General features: G+C 50.7%; 1 protein-coding gene across 9 annotated transcripts in view; it reads left to right on the forward strand.

The window, feature by feature from the left end:
• The window catches only part of NFASC (neurofascin), a 42,405-nt gene that overhangs the window by 5,338 nt on the left and 20,558 nt on the right, over nt 1-16,509 (forward strand). For 4 of the 9 annotated variants that reach the window (XM_088526883.1, XM_088526887.1, XM_088526881.1 and 1 more), the window contains 17 exons: nt 2,677-2,788; nt 3,310-3,494; nt 3,690-3,821; nt 4,288-4,431; nt 4,985-5,096; nt 5,195-5,361; nt 5,688-5,835; nt 6,458-6,582; nt 7,241-7,276; nt 8,106-8,207; nt 8,305-8,502; nt 9,528-9,598; nt 10,193-10,415; nt 11,750-11,865; nt 12,937-13,141; nt 14,999-15,121; nt 15,607-15,780. In XM_088526883.1, coding sequence (XP_088383009.1) covers nt 2,677-2,788; nt 3,310-3,494; nt 3,690-3,821; nt 4,288-4,431; nt 4,985-5,096; nt 5,195-5,361; nt 5,688-5,835; nt 6,458-6,582; nt 7,241-7,276; nt 8,106-8,207; nt 8,305-8,502; nt 9,528-9,598; nt 10,193-10,415; nt 11,750-11,865; nt 12,937-13,141; nt 14,999-15,121; nt 15,607-15,780 — 2,373 coding nt within the window. The remainder of the gene's footprint in view (nt 1-2,676; nt 2,789-3,309; nt 3,495-3,689; nt 3,822-4,287; nt 4,432-4,984; nt 5,097-5,194; nt 5,362-5,687; nt 5,836-6,457; nt 6,583-7,240; nt 7,277-8,105; nt 8,208-8,304; nt 8,503-9,527; nt 9,599-10,192; nt 10,416-11,749; nt 11,866-12,936; nt 13,142-14,998; nt 15,122-15,606; nt 15,781-16,509) is intronic. The other 5 variants (XM_088526888.1, XM_088526886.1, XM_088526880.1 and 2 more) reach the window with 3 other exon arrangements.

The raw sequence follows: 16,509 nt of genomic DNA on the forward strand, positions 1-16,509 counted from the left end.
GAGGCCCTGCTTTGTTCAGCAAGGAGCGCTGGCCGTCCCGGTGACGCAGGCGCCCACTGAATTTGCATCTCCCGCAGGGAAGGCGGCCGGGAACGGCACCTCCCCGGGCACCAAGGGAAGAGCCCGCGAGGAGAGGCTGCCACCCTGCTTGGAACCCGTGAGCTCGAGCTCAGGGAATGATCTGCATGGGGAGGAGGCTCCGGGACGCCGCGGTGCTGGGAGACGGGCCGAGTCTGCAAACGTTTGGACGGACACTTTGCAAGGGGACCATGAGCACGGAGAGCTGCCGTGGGCATGACAGGGGCTGGACACAGAGGGTGGCCAGGAGGCGATGTCCCCGCTCGTGCAAACCGTGTCCTTGAGCAGAGCGTGCTGCTCCTCCGGCTGGGAGCGAACGCGGTTGCATTGCAAGCGAAACCCGGCTGCGACTCCGTTTGCGAGTCTGCAGCACTCCGGACTCGCCAGGGACTCGCTCCGGAGTGTCCCAGGGTGCCTCCATCTCCCGCGGGATGTGTTTGTATGGGGAAGAGTGACGTGAAGGGTCAGGCTCCCTGTTAGGATGATCCAATCTTGTCCGCAGTCCCATAGGTTCCTGCTCAGGGATCCGCAGGACCGGCCGCCCTCTGCTTGCCCGACACAGCCCAGGGAGCTGTGGTGTGTTCAGCTGGGCAAGAGCCCCTCAGAGAACTGTGCAAAACCGAGCCACAAACTGGGGACTGCTGATAATCAAGGACCTGGTGAACTTTTCCTCAATAACCACGCTTTTCTGCCCAAAATGCTGCACTTATCTGCATGGCCAGGGAGAAGCTGCAGCCTATGGGTTGTCTTCCTTATGCAGCCAGGGAGCAGCAAGGGAAGCCAAGCAGATGGAGGTTCCTTAGCTGTGGGGAATGGGAATGGAAGGCGTCTTTTATCCTTATTTTCTTGGCAAAGCCGTAGGGTGGCCGGGAGCGGGGCCGGCTGCATGGGAAGGTCCCAGCCGGGCTGGCTCCGTGTGCGCCAGGATGAGCGCGGCCGTGTCCGGGATTTCCTTTCCCTCGGAGCGAGCCCACGTCTGCCGAGGTGGAGGCAACAGCAGCAAACACGGGAACAGTCTTTTCTTCAGCAGAAATAAATAGCTACAGGATTTATTTTTCCAGCTCTGATCCATCCAAATGGATAAGTGAGACGTTGCAGCTCTAAGTGCCGCGAATTCAGAGCATCTGCCAGAGACGTGTTCCAGCTCTCACAATTTTAAATAGCCAAATACTTATTAATAGTGCTACACCAAGGCAAAAGCTTAGCAGCTACGCAGTGCTGTTGTGAGGTCTGTTTGACGAGTGGGTAGAATACTAATTTGTCTTCCTTATTTTTAATTTGCATCATTAATATATGGCTGGTAGAATCTGGCTTGCACTGATGCTTATGTCCTCGAGCTGCTCCCTGAGCAGGGGTTTCAGCCCAGGAGGGGACCCACCGCCTCTCAAACAGCGAATCACTAACCAAAGCCAACTTTTACTTCAAAAATAGAAGCCCAGGCTTCTAATTACACGAGAGGAGCGAACGGGGAGAGTGTGGCCAGAGGTTGGCAGCTGTGGCGAGCCCAAAGCCGTTTAATTCCAGCTGCCGTAATCCATTAATCAAGTAACCGCCTAACGCTCGGAGCGGGGCCCGCTGGCGCGGGGGGCTTGTGGCCAGACTCCTGCCCTTGGGGACATCCCTTTAATCCCTCTTGGTTTTTCTTCTTTTGAGGGGGCTGTTCCCGAGCTCCAGACCTCGGCGCGCTCCAGCCAGCGTCTCTCTCCTGCCTCCCTGTTTCTTTCCAGCCCGTCTCCTTCCTACCTTGGTCCCACACGTTGAGCCGTTCGGATCAGGGCTTGGAAGAGGCCTCGGGCTCCCAACACGGTCTCTCCTGGCAGATCCCTTCGTTCGTGATCAGCCCAGGCCGTTTTGTTCCCTTTCCTCATCCCGTTACCTCCGTCTCCGCTGCCGCTGCTGCCTCCCAGCCCGTCTCATCCTGTGCTCCATGATGTATTTGGACAGGAGCCCCTCACCCTGTGTCTCTCTAGGCAGTTGTCCTGTGTCCTCCTCGTCCTCCTGTCCTGTTTTGGTGGCTCTCCCTGTGCTCCCTGCCTTCTCCGCTCCGTTTCCGAAGGGAGCTGCCCATCGGCTCCGGCGCTCGTGGCACGCGTGGAAGAGCAGATGGCAACGAGGTCTCCTTGGTGGCAAGGCGGCTCCCTGGTCACCTTAAGCCTTCCCTGTGCCTGTTCTGTCTGTGGATGTCCCTCATTATGTGTCTTGTCCATCAGTGTTTCCAAGTCTAATTTGATTCCATTTCTTTTCTGCCCAGACCAGACTTTGCTTGGCTGGAGACGCCGCTCCGGCCGGGAGCTGCCACGCACCGTCCCAGCTCGGCTCCCCTTTGTGCTCCTCTCTTCTCTGTCATGTTTTGTATACCCTGCGTGCCCCAAATCCTCTCTTTTCCCAGTTTTTCACTTTAAAACTCTACATTGTGCCCCCCTGCTTCCCAGGGCCTTTTCCAGTTGGATTCACTCTCCCTCTCCAGCCTCAAGCTCGTGCGGGACCTGGGATCTTCCCCCAAAGCCGTGGACATTCCTGGCCCCGGAGCAGCCTCCCTGCTGCCCAGGGAGGTTAAAATCTCCGTGTTTTGTTGTTTCTCTTTCCTGCTGATCGCAGCCCGCGGGATTACGGAAACGACGCCCAGCTTCATGTATCCGTACGGGACGTCGAGCAGCCAGATGGTGCTCCGGGGGGTGGACCTGCTGCTGGAGTGCATCGCCTCGGGGGTGTAGGTACCGCGGCCGGGAGCAGCCTCTGCCCAGCAACGGGGCATCCTTCCCTGTTCCTCAAACGGCTGCTGATTATTCTCGTGTCACCCACTTAGAGGGTGGGGGCTAAGAGCTTGCCAGCAAACAGGAGAGCTGAGTTTTGCAGCAGGGTGCTGAGGAGCGAGTTTTTTTGCTTGCTGGCAAAATCCATGGGTAATTCCACAGTGATTTATCCTCAGAGGCGCTTGCAAATTCCCTAGGTGCCTCTTGCAGCGCTGAGTAAGTGGTGGGTGGCGGCACTCATGGGCTGAGGGCTGAGGTGGTGCCCTGGGCAGGGGACAGAGCTGGTCACAGCATCGAACACAAGACATGAGACTAAATCCATTGCTGCTCCGCTAGCAACGCCCGGGGTTGCAGCAGGGCTGGGGTGGCAGAGGCTGTCCCAGCTGTTCCATCAGCCCTTCTCCATGGATCAAGCGTTGTTTTCTTAGGAAAGTTTCTCTCCTCTTGCAAGGACATTTATTTCCTCCCCTCTCCTCAGACCAGCGCCAGACATCATGTGGTACAAGAAGGGAGGAGAGCTCCCGGCGGGCAAAACCAAGCTGGAAAACTTCAACAAGGCCCTTCGCATCTCCAACGTCTCCGAGGAGGACTCCGGCGAGTACTTCTGCCTGGCGTCCAACAAGATGGGCAGCATCCGGCACACCATCTCCGTGAGGGTGAAGGGTACGTCCTCCTGCCTTGCTCCCTGCCAGACAGCAGGGAAAAGGAGAATTCTGCTCATCCCAGACCCAGCTGCTTTGCCGGCATATGAGGGTGGCAGAGAAAGCGCTTTTATACCAGGAAACGCTCTCTCCCGCTTCAGTCAGCATTAGGAATGTGATGCTACATTAATAATTGGTACCTTTATTTATTTTAAAGCTGCTCCGTATTGGTTGGATGAGCCACAAAACCTGATTTTGGCCCCTGGAGAGGACGGCAGGCTGGTGTGTCGAGCCAATGGGAACCCCAAACCTACAATACAGTGGCTGGTGAACGGCGAGCCCGTAGAAGGTAGGTGAGGACATGTACAGCCCCAAGCACCTACACGGCCTCCCCAGCTACCCACCGAGCAGCCAGGGAGGAGAAACGGGTAGAAAGAAAAGGGAACACCCCAACAAGAAAAGGGAACACCCCAAATTCTTGCTCTGACACCTTGCAGATGTTTTAAAATGACCATATTTGTGGGAAAGGTCTGATCTTCTTCATGGCAAGGTGGCCAAGGCTTCAGTGTCTGAATGTGGGAGCCAGAGCTGTTGTGGGGTACCAGGGACCCCACTGCCGTGTGTTTGCTGTGTCCTGCAGCACCCAAACCATCTGCTTTGGGATGAGGCCAGATGAAACACTTCTTTATAGTCAGAGCAGCTTGTGGGTGCTTGTTTTTAGCTAGGCTGAGAAGGAAAGACGTCTCACAGAAGTTAGAGCCCTGGAAATTTTCATTTTCTGCTAAAGAGTCTTCTCTGTCTCGTGCGTTTTCCAGCTTCTCCCCCCAACCCGAGCCGTGAAGTGGCTGGAGACACCATCGTGTTTCGGGACACGCAGATCGGCAGCAGCGCCGTGTACCAGTGCAACGCGTCCAACGAGCACGGCTACCTCCTCGCCAACGCCTTCGTCAGCGTCCTGGGTAAGCGGACACGCATGGACAAGGAGCCCTCTCAAAGGCCAGCCCAGAAGTGACCGTAAGAAGCCAGGAGACACTTTGGCTGCAAAACGGTGCCTCCTTTTACGCCCATGGGAGATGAACACCTCGCCTATACTCAAGTTTTCCTTGCAAGCTTTCCCAATTTGCCTTTCTGCTTGTTGTTAGCTATTCTGAGACCAGTATACATAGCCTTATGAGCTGTGCATTGGGCTTTGGATCTCAAGTCCATGGTCGTAGTCCTGCCAAGTCTGCAACAGACCCTCTGCTGCAGCAGGCTTAAAGGTCACACATACAAAGCCCAGCAAGGGTCAGCACATACTATTGATGCTAAGGCATAAGCTGTTTCATGTACTGAGGCTAGAAAGGGAAGGAAAGATGAAAAAGAACAGAGAACCTCTACAAAGACCTGATGGGGTGAACAAAGACCACGGATAGGAAAGAAAAAGGGAGGGTGGATGAAAAGACTGAAAATGCCGTATTATTCTAGGTCCTGCTTTGTTTTATTTTTCAATGACTGCAATTTTTGCTGTTGCAGATGTGCCCCCACGGATATTAGCTCCTCGCAATCAGCTGATCAAAGTCATTCAGTACAACAGGACCCGCCTCGACTGCCCCTTCTTTGGCTCCCCGATCCCCACGCTCAGATGGTAAGAACAGCAGCGCTTTGGCCCACTGCAGAGGGGGCAGGACGGTGCAGTTTCCTGCTGTTTCTTCCCTTACAAATAGCACTTTGTATTGTTGTGAGGTTTAAGAACGGCCAGGGAAACACTCTGGATGGAGGAAACTACAAGGCGCACGAAAACGGGAGCTTGGAGATGAACATGGCTCGGAAAGAGGACCAGGGCATCTACACTTGTGTCGCCACCAACATCCTGGGTAAAGCAGAGGCCCAGGTTCGCTTGGAGGTCAAAGGTAGGACCATTAGGTCTGGATAAAAGACTCTTGTCTGGTTTGAAAGTAACAGCATGAAAAATCACCTATGTAGGGTTAATCATGCACACTCGGTCTGTCAAAAGGACAGGCACTATCAACTCTGGAGCTTGGAATATAGCAAATGTCAGTGTGAACCAAAAGCCTGTTCTGCAGACCAACTTCCCTGCAAACTTTTGTATCAGAGACAAGGGACTCTGGGGAACGGGACAAGCTTCTATCATTTCATGTCTCTTCCAAGCCCTTGGCTGTGGTCCCCAGCAGAGCTGCCACAGTTTGGCAATGAATGCTCCTTTTTGTCCACACAGATCCCACGAGGATTGTGAGAGGACCAGAAGATCAAGTGGTGAAGAGGGGCTCCATGCCTCGCCTGCACTGCCGGGTAAAGCACGACCCTACGTTGAAGCTCACAGTCACCTGGCTGAAAGATGATGCTCCGCTTTATATTGGAAATAGGTAACGGTTTCATACATCTCCCAAGCTCTTACAGCTTCTTACTTGCCCTCTGTTGAACATTTCAGGAGTCACCAGGGATAGTTTAGGTAAATACAGAGTTCCCATGTAGGAAATATTTCTTGTTAGCTTCTTTGAACAGAGCCTGACTAGCAAATTCCTAGCAGTAAATCGAGACTTTCTGCTCAGGTTTTATTTGCAAATATTTTAGAACATCTTGATAAAATAGATGGGTTAATAACAAACTACTTCAAAATTAAAGTTTATCTGTGGTAAGCGGTACAGTTGTAATTTCCTTTCCATGGTGTGACTCTCTGCTCATGAAATGAGATTTGATCATGGGACACAAGTGAGTCCAAAGTCAGACTGCCTTCCTAGACAGGTGATTATTTTCAGCTAGATGCCAGAGCAGATTTTCCAATTTCTTAGGAAATTAAGTTTCCAAGAATAACACAATACATCTTTGGCTGATAAAATCTTCAGACTAGAGACATATTCTCATTCTGTTTGAGGTGGGGTTTTTGGTGGGGGACACGCTTTATCAGAGAACAGTTAGACACAAATTCTTCAGTCTAACGCTGTTATGCAAAGCTATGTAATAATTGTGTTTTTTTTTTCCCTTAAGGATGAAGAAAGAAGATGATGGTCTGACAATACATGGTGTGGCTGAAAAGGATCAAGGCGACTACACCTGTGTAGCTAGTACTGAGCTGGACAAGGATTCTGCTAAAGCTTACCTGACTGTACTAGGTAACGTTCCTCCAGTTTGCTGACACAAAGTGCTTTGTTTTTAACGCACCAGACTGACTTCAGAACCAAGGTCAGTTTGGGAAAGAGGCATTTGTAATCACAGAAGTGTCCTCTAAAGCAGGGATGCTCAGCAAGATGATGGCAGAGTAATTGTCCAGTTTCTGCAGGACTCAGCAAGCCATGCTGCCTGATCCCAAATTCACTCAAATGCTGGGGTTGAATTTGAGCCTAAGGAAATCTGCATTTGAAATAAAAAACAAGTATTTAATACAGATAAAGGTATCCCATTCACAAAATGCCCCGTTCTGTCAGTGATGTTGGCTTAGATCCACAATGTCCCACCAAAGCAGAAGTGCAGTATGAATCCTTTGTCCCGAATAATTTGACTGGACTTGATTTCCCAACCTTCCTTTCCTCTTAATGACTAATTAACTCTATAGCAGGCTGGTGTTTCCCCTCTGCAGTGTACAAGAAGGTGTATAGAGAAGGGCTGGGGGTCTTTGGGTGAAGGATGTACTGACACTGATCCCCAAAAAGAATCAGTTCCTTCTGAAATCTGTAACTGTGTGTGTAGCTGTATATTTACCAGGTGCTCCTTTGACCATCCAAGCTTGATGACTTAACTAACACCATTAACAACCAATGTCTTACCTTGCAGCAATCCCTGCTAACCGTTTGAGAGACTTACCTAAAGGTAATCGGCACTAATTCATTTGGTTGATTTTATTTTGTAAATTGGTTTTGTTTTGCCTTGCCAACAACTCCAACAGAAAACCTAGGTGTAGCTGTTTGGAAAACCTGGGAGATGATGCTTCCAGGCTCTGTGCAACTTGTCCTTGAAAGCCAATCCAGATGGCCATGGGTAGAAAGATCCGGTGACACATTGTTTTGTGTGCCACAGTGCTGACTCTTGAGTGCAAGAATCACCTTACCCATGCCTGGAAATGGTGAGGAAAAGATAAAACACTGAATCTCTTCACCCTCACCTGGGAAGAAGGGGTTACGGCTACTGTTATTGCATGAGCTGGGTCTATGAGAGCACATAGTTCATGACAAAATAAAGAAATCAGAGTTGTGCCCAGAGCATTTTTAACCAAGTATGTATCTTTATTTGGGCTTTCTGTCCTTACGGTTCTATCTTTTTGCATTTATTTCTTGAACAGTTACTCGTAGGGTTTTTTTTAAGATCATCTATTCCCCTGCTGAGCCACTGTCATGATTCCACCGAATCAGATAACAGCAGTGTGCACCGACAGCAGGAAGGGATTTAAGGCACAGTTAGTCTGTGAGCATATTTAGATTTTAAATTGCCCTGGTCTACCAAGAACTGAACGAGACTGCCAGTCAATGTCATGGGTGAAGAACTACAGTCCAAATGTTTTGGCCAAGACCATGTAGGCCAACTACAGACCATGTAGGCCAAGAGTGCCAGGGTTTTGGCATCCCTCGAGGAGGGATGAGGACTGGAACCCCCAGGTCCTGTCACAAGCTCAACCTAATTTCTGTTGTCACTCGGTCAACAGAACGACCTGACCGGCCCCGTGACTTGGAGCTGTCGGACCTGGCCGAAAGGAGCGTGCGGTTGACGTGGATACCTGGCGATGACAACAACAGCCCGATCACAGGTCAGCCTGCCCCCCCGGCCGCATTCCTGCCTGATTTCTCCTGGCAGATGGAGGGAACACTTTCCTTGTGGGTGTCCCTTTGCATCCTCTCTCCCAGACTACATCGTTCAGTTCGAGGAGGACCGCTACCAGCCTGGCACCTGGCACAACCACTCCAGCTATCCCGGGAGTGTGAACTCGGCTGTCCTGAGCCTCTCTCCTTACGTCAACTACCAATTCCGGGTGATTGCCGTGAACGACGTGGGCAGCAGCCTGCCCAGCGTGCCCTCGGAGCGGTACCAGACCAACGGCGCGCGTGAGTACGCTTGGCCTTGACCATCTGGAAGGTCTTTTCCAACCAAAGTGGGTCTATGAGTACCAGGTCCCACCGGCCGTGGTGGCATGGCTTTGAATTTAGCAGCTGGCCACCAAGCTCTGTGATCTCCCTGTAGCACTGTGCTCTTCACTCACAATATACGATTACAGCCCTTATAACAAGAGCAGATTCACACGGGTGAGGGAATGAGCTGACCCATGCAGTCATGGGCTATGATTGATGTTCTTAGAGCAGCAAAATTCAAAATGAAAGATTTATGCTAAGGTCATTCCAGTGGAACCTGTTAAAAGAAAGCTCAATTCTGCTGCTGGGTAAGCTTTCTAAAGGCAATCTTTCAGCATTTCTGACCACAGGAAGCTCAGAAGCCTCTCGGAAAATTAGAACCTCAATGTAAAGTGGCCAAAAGCAAAATACATTTTGTTCTAAAAATCACTAATTTATTGTCCACTGCTAGAACTGGCCAGAAGCCCAGATCAACACCGGAATAAAGAGCACTTCAGTCCCATGAGCAAGACTCAGGTCCTCAATCTGTATGTCCAGTGCCTCATACATTGAGGAATACTTGGGAAAAGCGGTATAAGGAGTTTAAAGGAAGTTTTGCAGTTTTGTTACATTTCTCGGTTTAACTATTTTAAACACATTTGTCTAATATCTACTGGCATCTACTGTTGGTTTTTGATGCCCCTCTTCATATCTCAGATTTCATAAGCATAATATTCAGCTCTTAGGGCTGTTTCACGATGGGTGTCCCTTAAAGATTTAGGACAACATTTTGAGAGAAAAAAAAAGAGGCTCCTAAATAAATGGCCTCATTTTCAGAAGTGCTGAGAATCTCATGTTCCATTAACCTGAATGGGACTTTAAAACTTCTGGAAAAATCAGGCCATTAGCTATTATCTTGGTGGTATTTTTGACTTGCGCAGTGAATGCTTTTTAGCCACTCAAGTGGCCGTTTCTCAGTATTATAAACTGCCTCTCCCCTTATCCCTCCATATGAATTTCAGGCCCTGAAATTAACCCAACGGGAGTTCAAGGAGCAGGAACCCAGCGAAACAACATGGAGATAACCTGGACGGTGAGTGGTTTTTGATGCAGATGATTAGATGTAGAGAACAGCTTCTCTAGCATGTGTGATGTACCACATGGAATATCATAAATTGTAAAGTCATAAAGGAAATAAAGAGCATCCAAGAGACTAGCCACTTCCAGTGCCTACAAGAAGGCTCTGATAAAAACAATTTGTGCCAATGGAAGCCGAAGAGAAGATGCTAAATAACTGATACAGTTTAGGGAGGATGTTCACAGAGGCTGATTCCTTAAGCAGATGATACTCACATAGCAGCTCTTGCTTTATTTTATTTTTTTTTAAATGGATCAGCAGGTATCCAGAAATAAGCCAAAGTCTGTAGGGAGAAGAGGAATTGCAGTGGGAGTCTGGACTTGAACACAGGGCACGGGGGGCATGGTTCTTGGTTCTGCCCTTGGTCTGGAGGGCAAGGAATAGGTATGTCTCACTGTGGGAACAAAAATATTGACCTTTGTCATCAGCTGATGGAGCATGAAATAAGAACCAGGTGCTGAAAAGAACTTCTTAGAGCCTGTCAGCAGAGAAGCACATTTGCTCTTTCCTCCCTCTCACCGTCTTCTTTTTTTGTTTTGATCTATAAAGCCTCTGAATGCAACTCAAGTTTATGGGCCCAACCTCAGGTATATCGTGAGATGGAGGCGAAGGGACCCCCGGGGGAGCTGGTACAACGAGACAGTGAAGACCCCACGGCATGTTGTCTGGAATACCCCCATCTACGTCCCCTACGAGATCAAAGTGCAGGCAGAGAACGACTTTGGCAGAGCACCGGAGCCTGACACGGTGATCGGCTACTCGGGGGAGGATTGTGAGTATCCTCTCAGCCAGAGCTTGGGTTTCAGGTAGGCGAGTGACCTCCAAGGTCAAGGGCTTGGGGCCTGTTCCTGGGAAATGCTCACAGTATTGCTTGATTTTGCACAAAAATCTGCTTCCAAGCACTGAAAGGAGGAGACTTGACTATTAGAGAGCTGCGTCTGCAGAGAGCTGTGTGACCCAAATCACTCACCTTGCCCTTGCTCTCTGCAAAACCCAAATATCACCTTTAATGTGGAAGACAGTAAGACTTCATTAAGGCACCTCCTGGCCTCGTACCAAAAACCCTCATTAAGATTTTGGCCTTTGACACTTGTGGAGCAGTAGCTGCATCTTAGATGACAGCTGCTGCACTTGGCCAAGAGGGCACTGAACTTGGTTCATCCTGGATTAGATTCTTGTACCTCTCTGATAAGGCCTGGTTGGGCTCCTGTTTGCACGCATACCCTCACTTTCTTTAAAATCTTCCCACCTTACCATGCAGAACAGTGTTTAATTCCCTTTCCTCTTCTTTCTGAGCTGATGATTTTGCTTTCCATTCCTGTAACATCCAGGGGTCTGATTTACACTCCCTATCTTATTAGGTTTTTCTGCAAACAGTTTTAAAGAAATACATTTTAGTTCCCTTCAACGCAGTCCGGCAGTGAGGGGGGTCTCCAGCTGGATGACTTTGGGATTACTGGGAAGTAAACTAAATAAGGCAGCTAACCATCCATGACTCCAGAGTTGAAGTCAAGGGGACACAAAAAGGGCACAGCTCTTCCAAGAAAATCTGCAAAGTGCTGAGATAGCACACACAGTGCAGCCACCACCCAAGCGTCTATCTCTGCACTGTCTGTGCACTATGAAGGATGTTTTTTTTCTGTTTTCCACTAAAAACTTTGAGTTTTGAGAGGATTCAAGCGAGCCTGTACATGTGTGCGCTTCATGGAGGTAATCCAGTGAGACCTGGTGGCCCTGTTATATTTCAGGAATAGCTCACAGACAGAAATATGGTTTCTCCTTCCTGTAGAAGCAGTGCTAAAAACACTAGTTGTCCTCAAGAGGAGCAGGGAGGCAAGTGGTGCCGCTGTGCTCGCTCCAGCGGGGTTGCAGCACGAATGTGCCCGTTGTTGCTGTTTTTATCAGCTTGGGAAATGCTCCGAACTGACTTTAAGCAGCGAGATGGGCGAACGGCTTCATTCCCAGGATTTGCCGGGCACGGGATGCCGGCAGGTGGCAGAGCAGGCGCGCGCTCCGCTCCGGCGCGCTCCGAGACCCGGCCAAGGGCGGCGGGAGCGGAGGGCGCTGCTGCCTAACGATCCCTCTGCTTTATCCCTGGCCGCCCAGATCCCAAGGCTGCTCCGACGGACGTTAGGATACGGGTCTTGAACAGCACGGCCATAGCTCTCACGTGGACCCGCGTGCACCTGGACACCATCCAGGGCCAGCTCAAGGAATACCGAGTGAGCCACCCGCACCGACGGTGCTGCTATTAATCCCGCTAACCTCCTCACAAGCCCGAAATGGGGATGACAGAAAACTGTCCTCTGGCCATCCCGTCCCCAGCCTGGTGGATCGGAGCCCCAAGGGCTCCTGGTGTCACCCCGGGATGGCGCTGGGACCACGCGGAGCCGGCAGCGCCTTTGCTGCCGTTCCCACCTGGAACGCGGGCGGGATGGCAGCCACGGCACCTCGGATGGGTCCCAGCAGGCTGGTTGTTGTGTCATCCCCAAGGTTTCTACCGCCGGCTTTAACAAACACCAACTACTAAAAAGCCTAAACACTGCAGTCCATGCTAACAGCCCTGTGGATCTTGTTTCCCCACTTCTGGCATCACGTATTTAGAGCTAAGGTAAAATCCTGGTGTTTCTGTGCAGAGGAGAGAGGCTGTTAGAACAAGCAACAGCCTGGGCAGAGCCTCGGGTATTAGCTCTTGGTAGCCTTACCAGAGGTAAGACTTTATCAGCAAAACTCATGCCCTGAGAACAGTTATAATAGAGTTTAAACCCAAGAATCAGAGGTGCATAAAGTTAATTCCATGGGTATCGCTTTCGTTCCTCTGCCACTGCTCTATCATTCCAGTCTATTTTCTAAATTAATCTTATTTCTGCATGAAATAAGATTTACAGTCTGGGGCTTTGAATCCAAAGCTTTCCACGTTCAGCCTTTCCATGGACATGTCACACCTTTTCTTACACACAGCTGAGCTTCTAATCCAGGGAGAAAGGGCGAGACGTTGGGTGTCTAGAGCTTGAGGACTAGAAGCCAGAACCAGCTCTTTGAGCTTGGGCTTTGCTTCGGATTCACCCTGTGCCCCTTGGTGAGCACTTAACCTGTGTGTTAAGGCCTCAGCCTCCTCCTTGGGTAACCAACTGACCTGCTTTGCTGGGTGGTTGCGAAGCTTCATTAATTGCTCTAAATTCTGCAGCTGAAAAGCTGCTCTTTGAAAAAGCAAAGTGTCGCTCTGCTTTGTTAATGAAAAACGACTGCACTTTACTGCGAAAAGCTTCACTTGCCATGCATGTTTCTTGAAGGCCTATTTCTGGAGAGAGAGTAGTTTGCTGAAGAACCTGTGGGTCTCCAAAAAACGGCAGTATGTGAGTTTTCCTGGAGACCGAAACCGGGGCATAGTGTCCCGGCTGTTTCCTTACAGCAACTACAAACTTGAGATGGTTGTAAGCAACGGGAGAGGAGATGGGCCCCGCAGCGAAGTGAAGGAGTTCCCCACGCCAGAAGGAGGTACGTTCTCATGGCAGCGCTCCTGGGGACCTGGAAAAGGCTGGGAAAGGCATCGGGAAGCATCAGCTCTGCAAAGCGGGAGCTTTAACGCTCTGCAGAGCCCGCGCTAGGGACGAACGTTGCACTGAACCCTGCTGTCACGAGGCGCTGCTGGCTGCCTCCGTCACCACGCGCAGTGACATCTCTGCAGCCACCTCTACAGCGCTGTCTGCAACTAAAATGCCCCCCCTCCAGGTATTTTTAACATACCAGCAAGTCCCTCTTAGGCGGAACGGGAGAAACGTTTGCAAAGTCTCTGCAGAGCCGCAGCCCCGTGCCCTTGGTTTGCTGTGTGACCCGCAACGTCACTTCATGTCCCCGTGCTTCGGGCTGTGCAGTAGAACTGAAAAAGCAGCAAGACCCTTGCAAGACCCTTGCAAGACCCAAGGCTCTTTGTTCTGAAAGGACAGCACTAATACTCCCTCCTCTCAGGCTTTTAAGGCGAGAGCACCTCGTTTTTCTGTTTAAAGGGCTTGTGTCAAGGATGAACTTGAGATTTTAATTTTCTTGCTGTCATAGGAGCTATTTATAGACACGCCGATAGCTTTTTGTTGGAGCTGCACTTTTGGTGGCTGACAATGAATCTGCTTTTAGCACAGCCGTTTTTGGCACAGTATGTCACAATTAAAATACAGGAGGAGAAAGAGGTAGAGGTTAAAGCCTGTCTCAGCTAACCCAGAATTATTATGGCGTCTTCTTCTTTCCCTTCCTCTTCCTTCCCTTCCAAGTTCTGCCCAAGTTCTCTTTTTTTCCCTTAACTTCTCTTGGATATTGTCACCATCTGCTTGGGATTTTTAAACAACCAGCTTGTTTAAGGAGAAAATTTTGCAAAACTGGGTCAATCAGGTACATCTTGACTTTGTTGCTTACCGCGTATTAGAGGGATCTACCACTTGGGGTAGCTATATGCTTATATAGGTGGCCTTGGTTGATACAATTAGAGCAGATAATATTGTTGTCATATGTATATATTCTTACATTCTTGTCATATCTAAACTGTTGATTTTTTTCCCCATACTTGGAAACACTACACTTACACTTAACTTACTTAAGGACAGCTGCATGTTGGGACTTAAGAGACTGAAAAATATTCTGCAAAACCTCCATTTAGGGAAAAAAAAAAAAAAAAGGCAGTAATGTCTCAGATCAGAGAGGAATATGAGCCAGGTTCTTTCTCCAGTTACAACACTGCAGTTATGTGTAGATCAAGAGCAGAATCTAATTCAAGGGTGCAGAGCATGAGATCCCCATTAGAGTTCTCTGGACATCAATAACAGCTCCTGATCATAGCACCCACTAAAGCATTTTGTACCTTTCCCATGGATAAATGGGAACCATTATCATGGGAAGCAGCTCACGCTGGTTCTACTAAACACAGAGAAACACAAACGGCCTCTGCTACACAGATAAAATAACTTGTTGTTCCAAAAACCCTGGATCGTTTGAGGCTCAAACCTCACCTCTGGGAACAGTTTGCTACTCTAGCTTTCGGTGCTGGGCAGAGCAACCCCAGCTACTGAAAATCCAGAGATTTTCAGTACTGAAAATCCAGATACTGAAAATCTAGCTACTGAAAATCCAGATTTTCAGTATCTCAGAATCGGAGAGCCCTGCGGAGCCCTAGCAGCTCTGCCAGGGTCACTAACGGGGCCGGTCGCTGGAGGGCAGTGGTACCCAGCAAGAGGACCCGCGCGCTGGACGCGGATGCTCCCGTGCGCCCTGCAGCGTGCGCAGGGCTGTATGTGCTGTTGGGAGGTATGTTATGTTTTATGTCTTGCCTTCTCTCCATCTCTTTCCTGATCCCGTCCTCCTCCCAAGTGCCCAGCTCCCCCAGGTATTTAAGGATCCGACAGCCTAATCTGGAAACCATCAATCTGGAATGGGATCATCCAGAGCATCCCAACGGCGTCCTCACGGGATACAACCTTCGATACCAAGCCTGTACGTTCCTCATGTTATCTTCTTGGTGGTAATTAAGTCATGAAATGTTCTCCTTGCCGCTGAGCTACGTCCTCACCTGGCATAGAAAGCTCTCCATAAGGAATTGGAGGCTTTTGCCACAACATGAAGCAGCTGCTGGTGCTGGGGAGGACCCTGGAGCAGGACAGGGCAGCTGCAAGTTGCAGTTGGGCCAGCAAGGGTTGGGGTGCTCTGCATTTCTCAGGACTCACCCCTTGAGGATGGACTCGAGGATCTCGAAGGGCTTTTCCAACCGTAACGATTCTATGAACCACCCGTAGATGCCCCAGCTAGGAAGTCACCAATGGCCCTACACAGTGTTCCAGCACTGGTGCCTATAGCTTGCAGAGTCCCCATGAGCCACACATGAGTGTCAGGGCCTGCCCCAGGGGAGAGGTGACAGGCAGAGAGCAGAGCACATTTCTGAACCAAAGCTGAAGCCACCGTGGCCTCCCTTTCCTCCGCAGTTAACGGGTCCAAAACGGGCCGAACGCTGGTGGAGAACCTCTCCCCCAACCAGACGAGGTTCACGCTGCAGAGGACCGACCCCATCTCGCGCTACCGATTCTTCCTGCGCGCGAGGACCCAGGTGGGAGACGGGGAAACCCTCGTGGAGGAGTCGCCGGCGCTGCTCAACGAAGGTAGGTGCAGCGGCCGCGCGGCACGAGCGCACACGGAGCAACCCGGGCACGAGGGGCCCCGCTCCGTGACGCCCCTCCAGCTCACCCTGCGCCAAGGAGGTGACAGTGGCACCTCGCAGGGTGCAGAGCCGCTTCCCAAGGATGATCCCGTGCGGCTAAGCCGGGCTCAGGCTCCTAATAAACTGCAAGGCCCTGGGGAGCCTTCGTGGAGCTGAGTGCGAGGCCGGGAGCCCCGAGGCGGAGGCAGAGCCGGCGCTCCCCTTTCCTGAGCGTCTGCTGGAAGAGCTGTGATTTAGTTAGTGCTCTGATTTAATGGATTTGTTGGTCCCTCTTCCTCCATCTCCCCCTCCCCAACTAATACCCTGAGTAGGAAAAGCAATTCCTACTGCTGCCCCGAGGGAAATGACCCGCTCCCTGCGTCCGAGGTGGGCTCCGGTGTCACTAATGGATGCGGCAGGAACGGAGCGGTGGGATCAGGGGCTGCATGTGCCAAAAAAAGGCCGTGTTCTGCCAGGACGCTCGGCACGGCATTGCCATGAGGAAGGAGCCTTCCCCAACAAGCTGCTCGCAGCGCTGGGATCCGGCTTTAAGCGCTACTGTCGATGCTCCGCATTTCCATGTTTCCTATATGTTTGCTTTACTGCGTGTGTTTCTGTACGCTGCAAACGGTGGCTAGTAGGAGAGCAGAGCTAAATAACAGCATTAATGAACAGCTCTGGTGTCTTAACT

The sequence above is a fragment of the Tinamus guttatus genome, unplaced genomic scaffold (assembly GCF_059628265.1).
Source record: "Tinamus guttatus ecotype Peru unplaced genomic scaffold, ASM5962826v1 Tinamus_guttatus_pri_ptg000259l, whole genome shotgun sequence".
Classification (NCBI taxonomy): Eukaryota; Metazoa; Chordata; class Aves; order Tinamiformes; family Tinamidae; genus Tinamus; species Tinamus guttatus.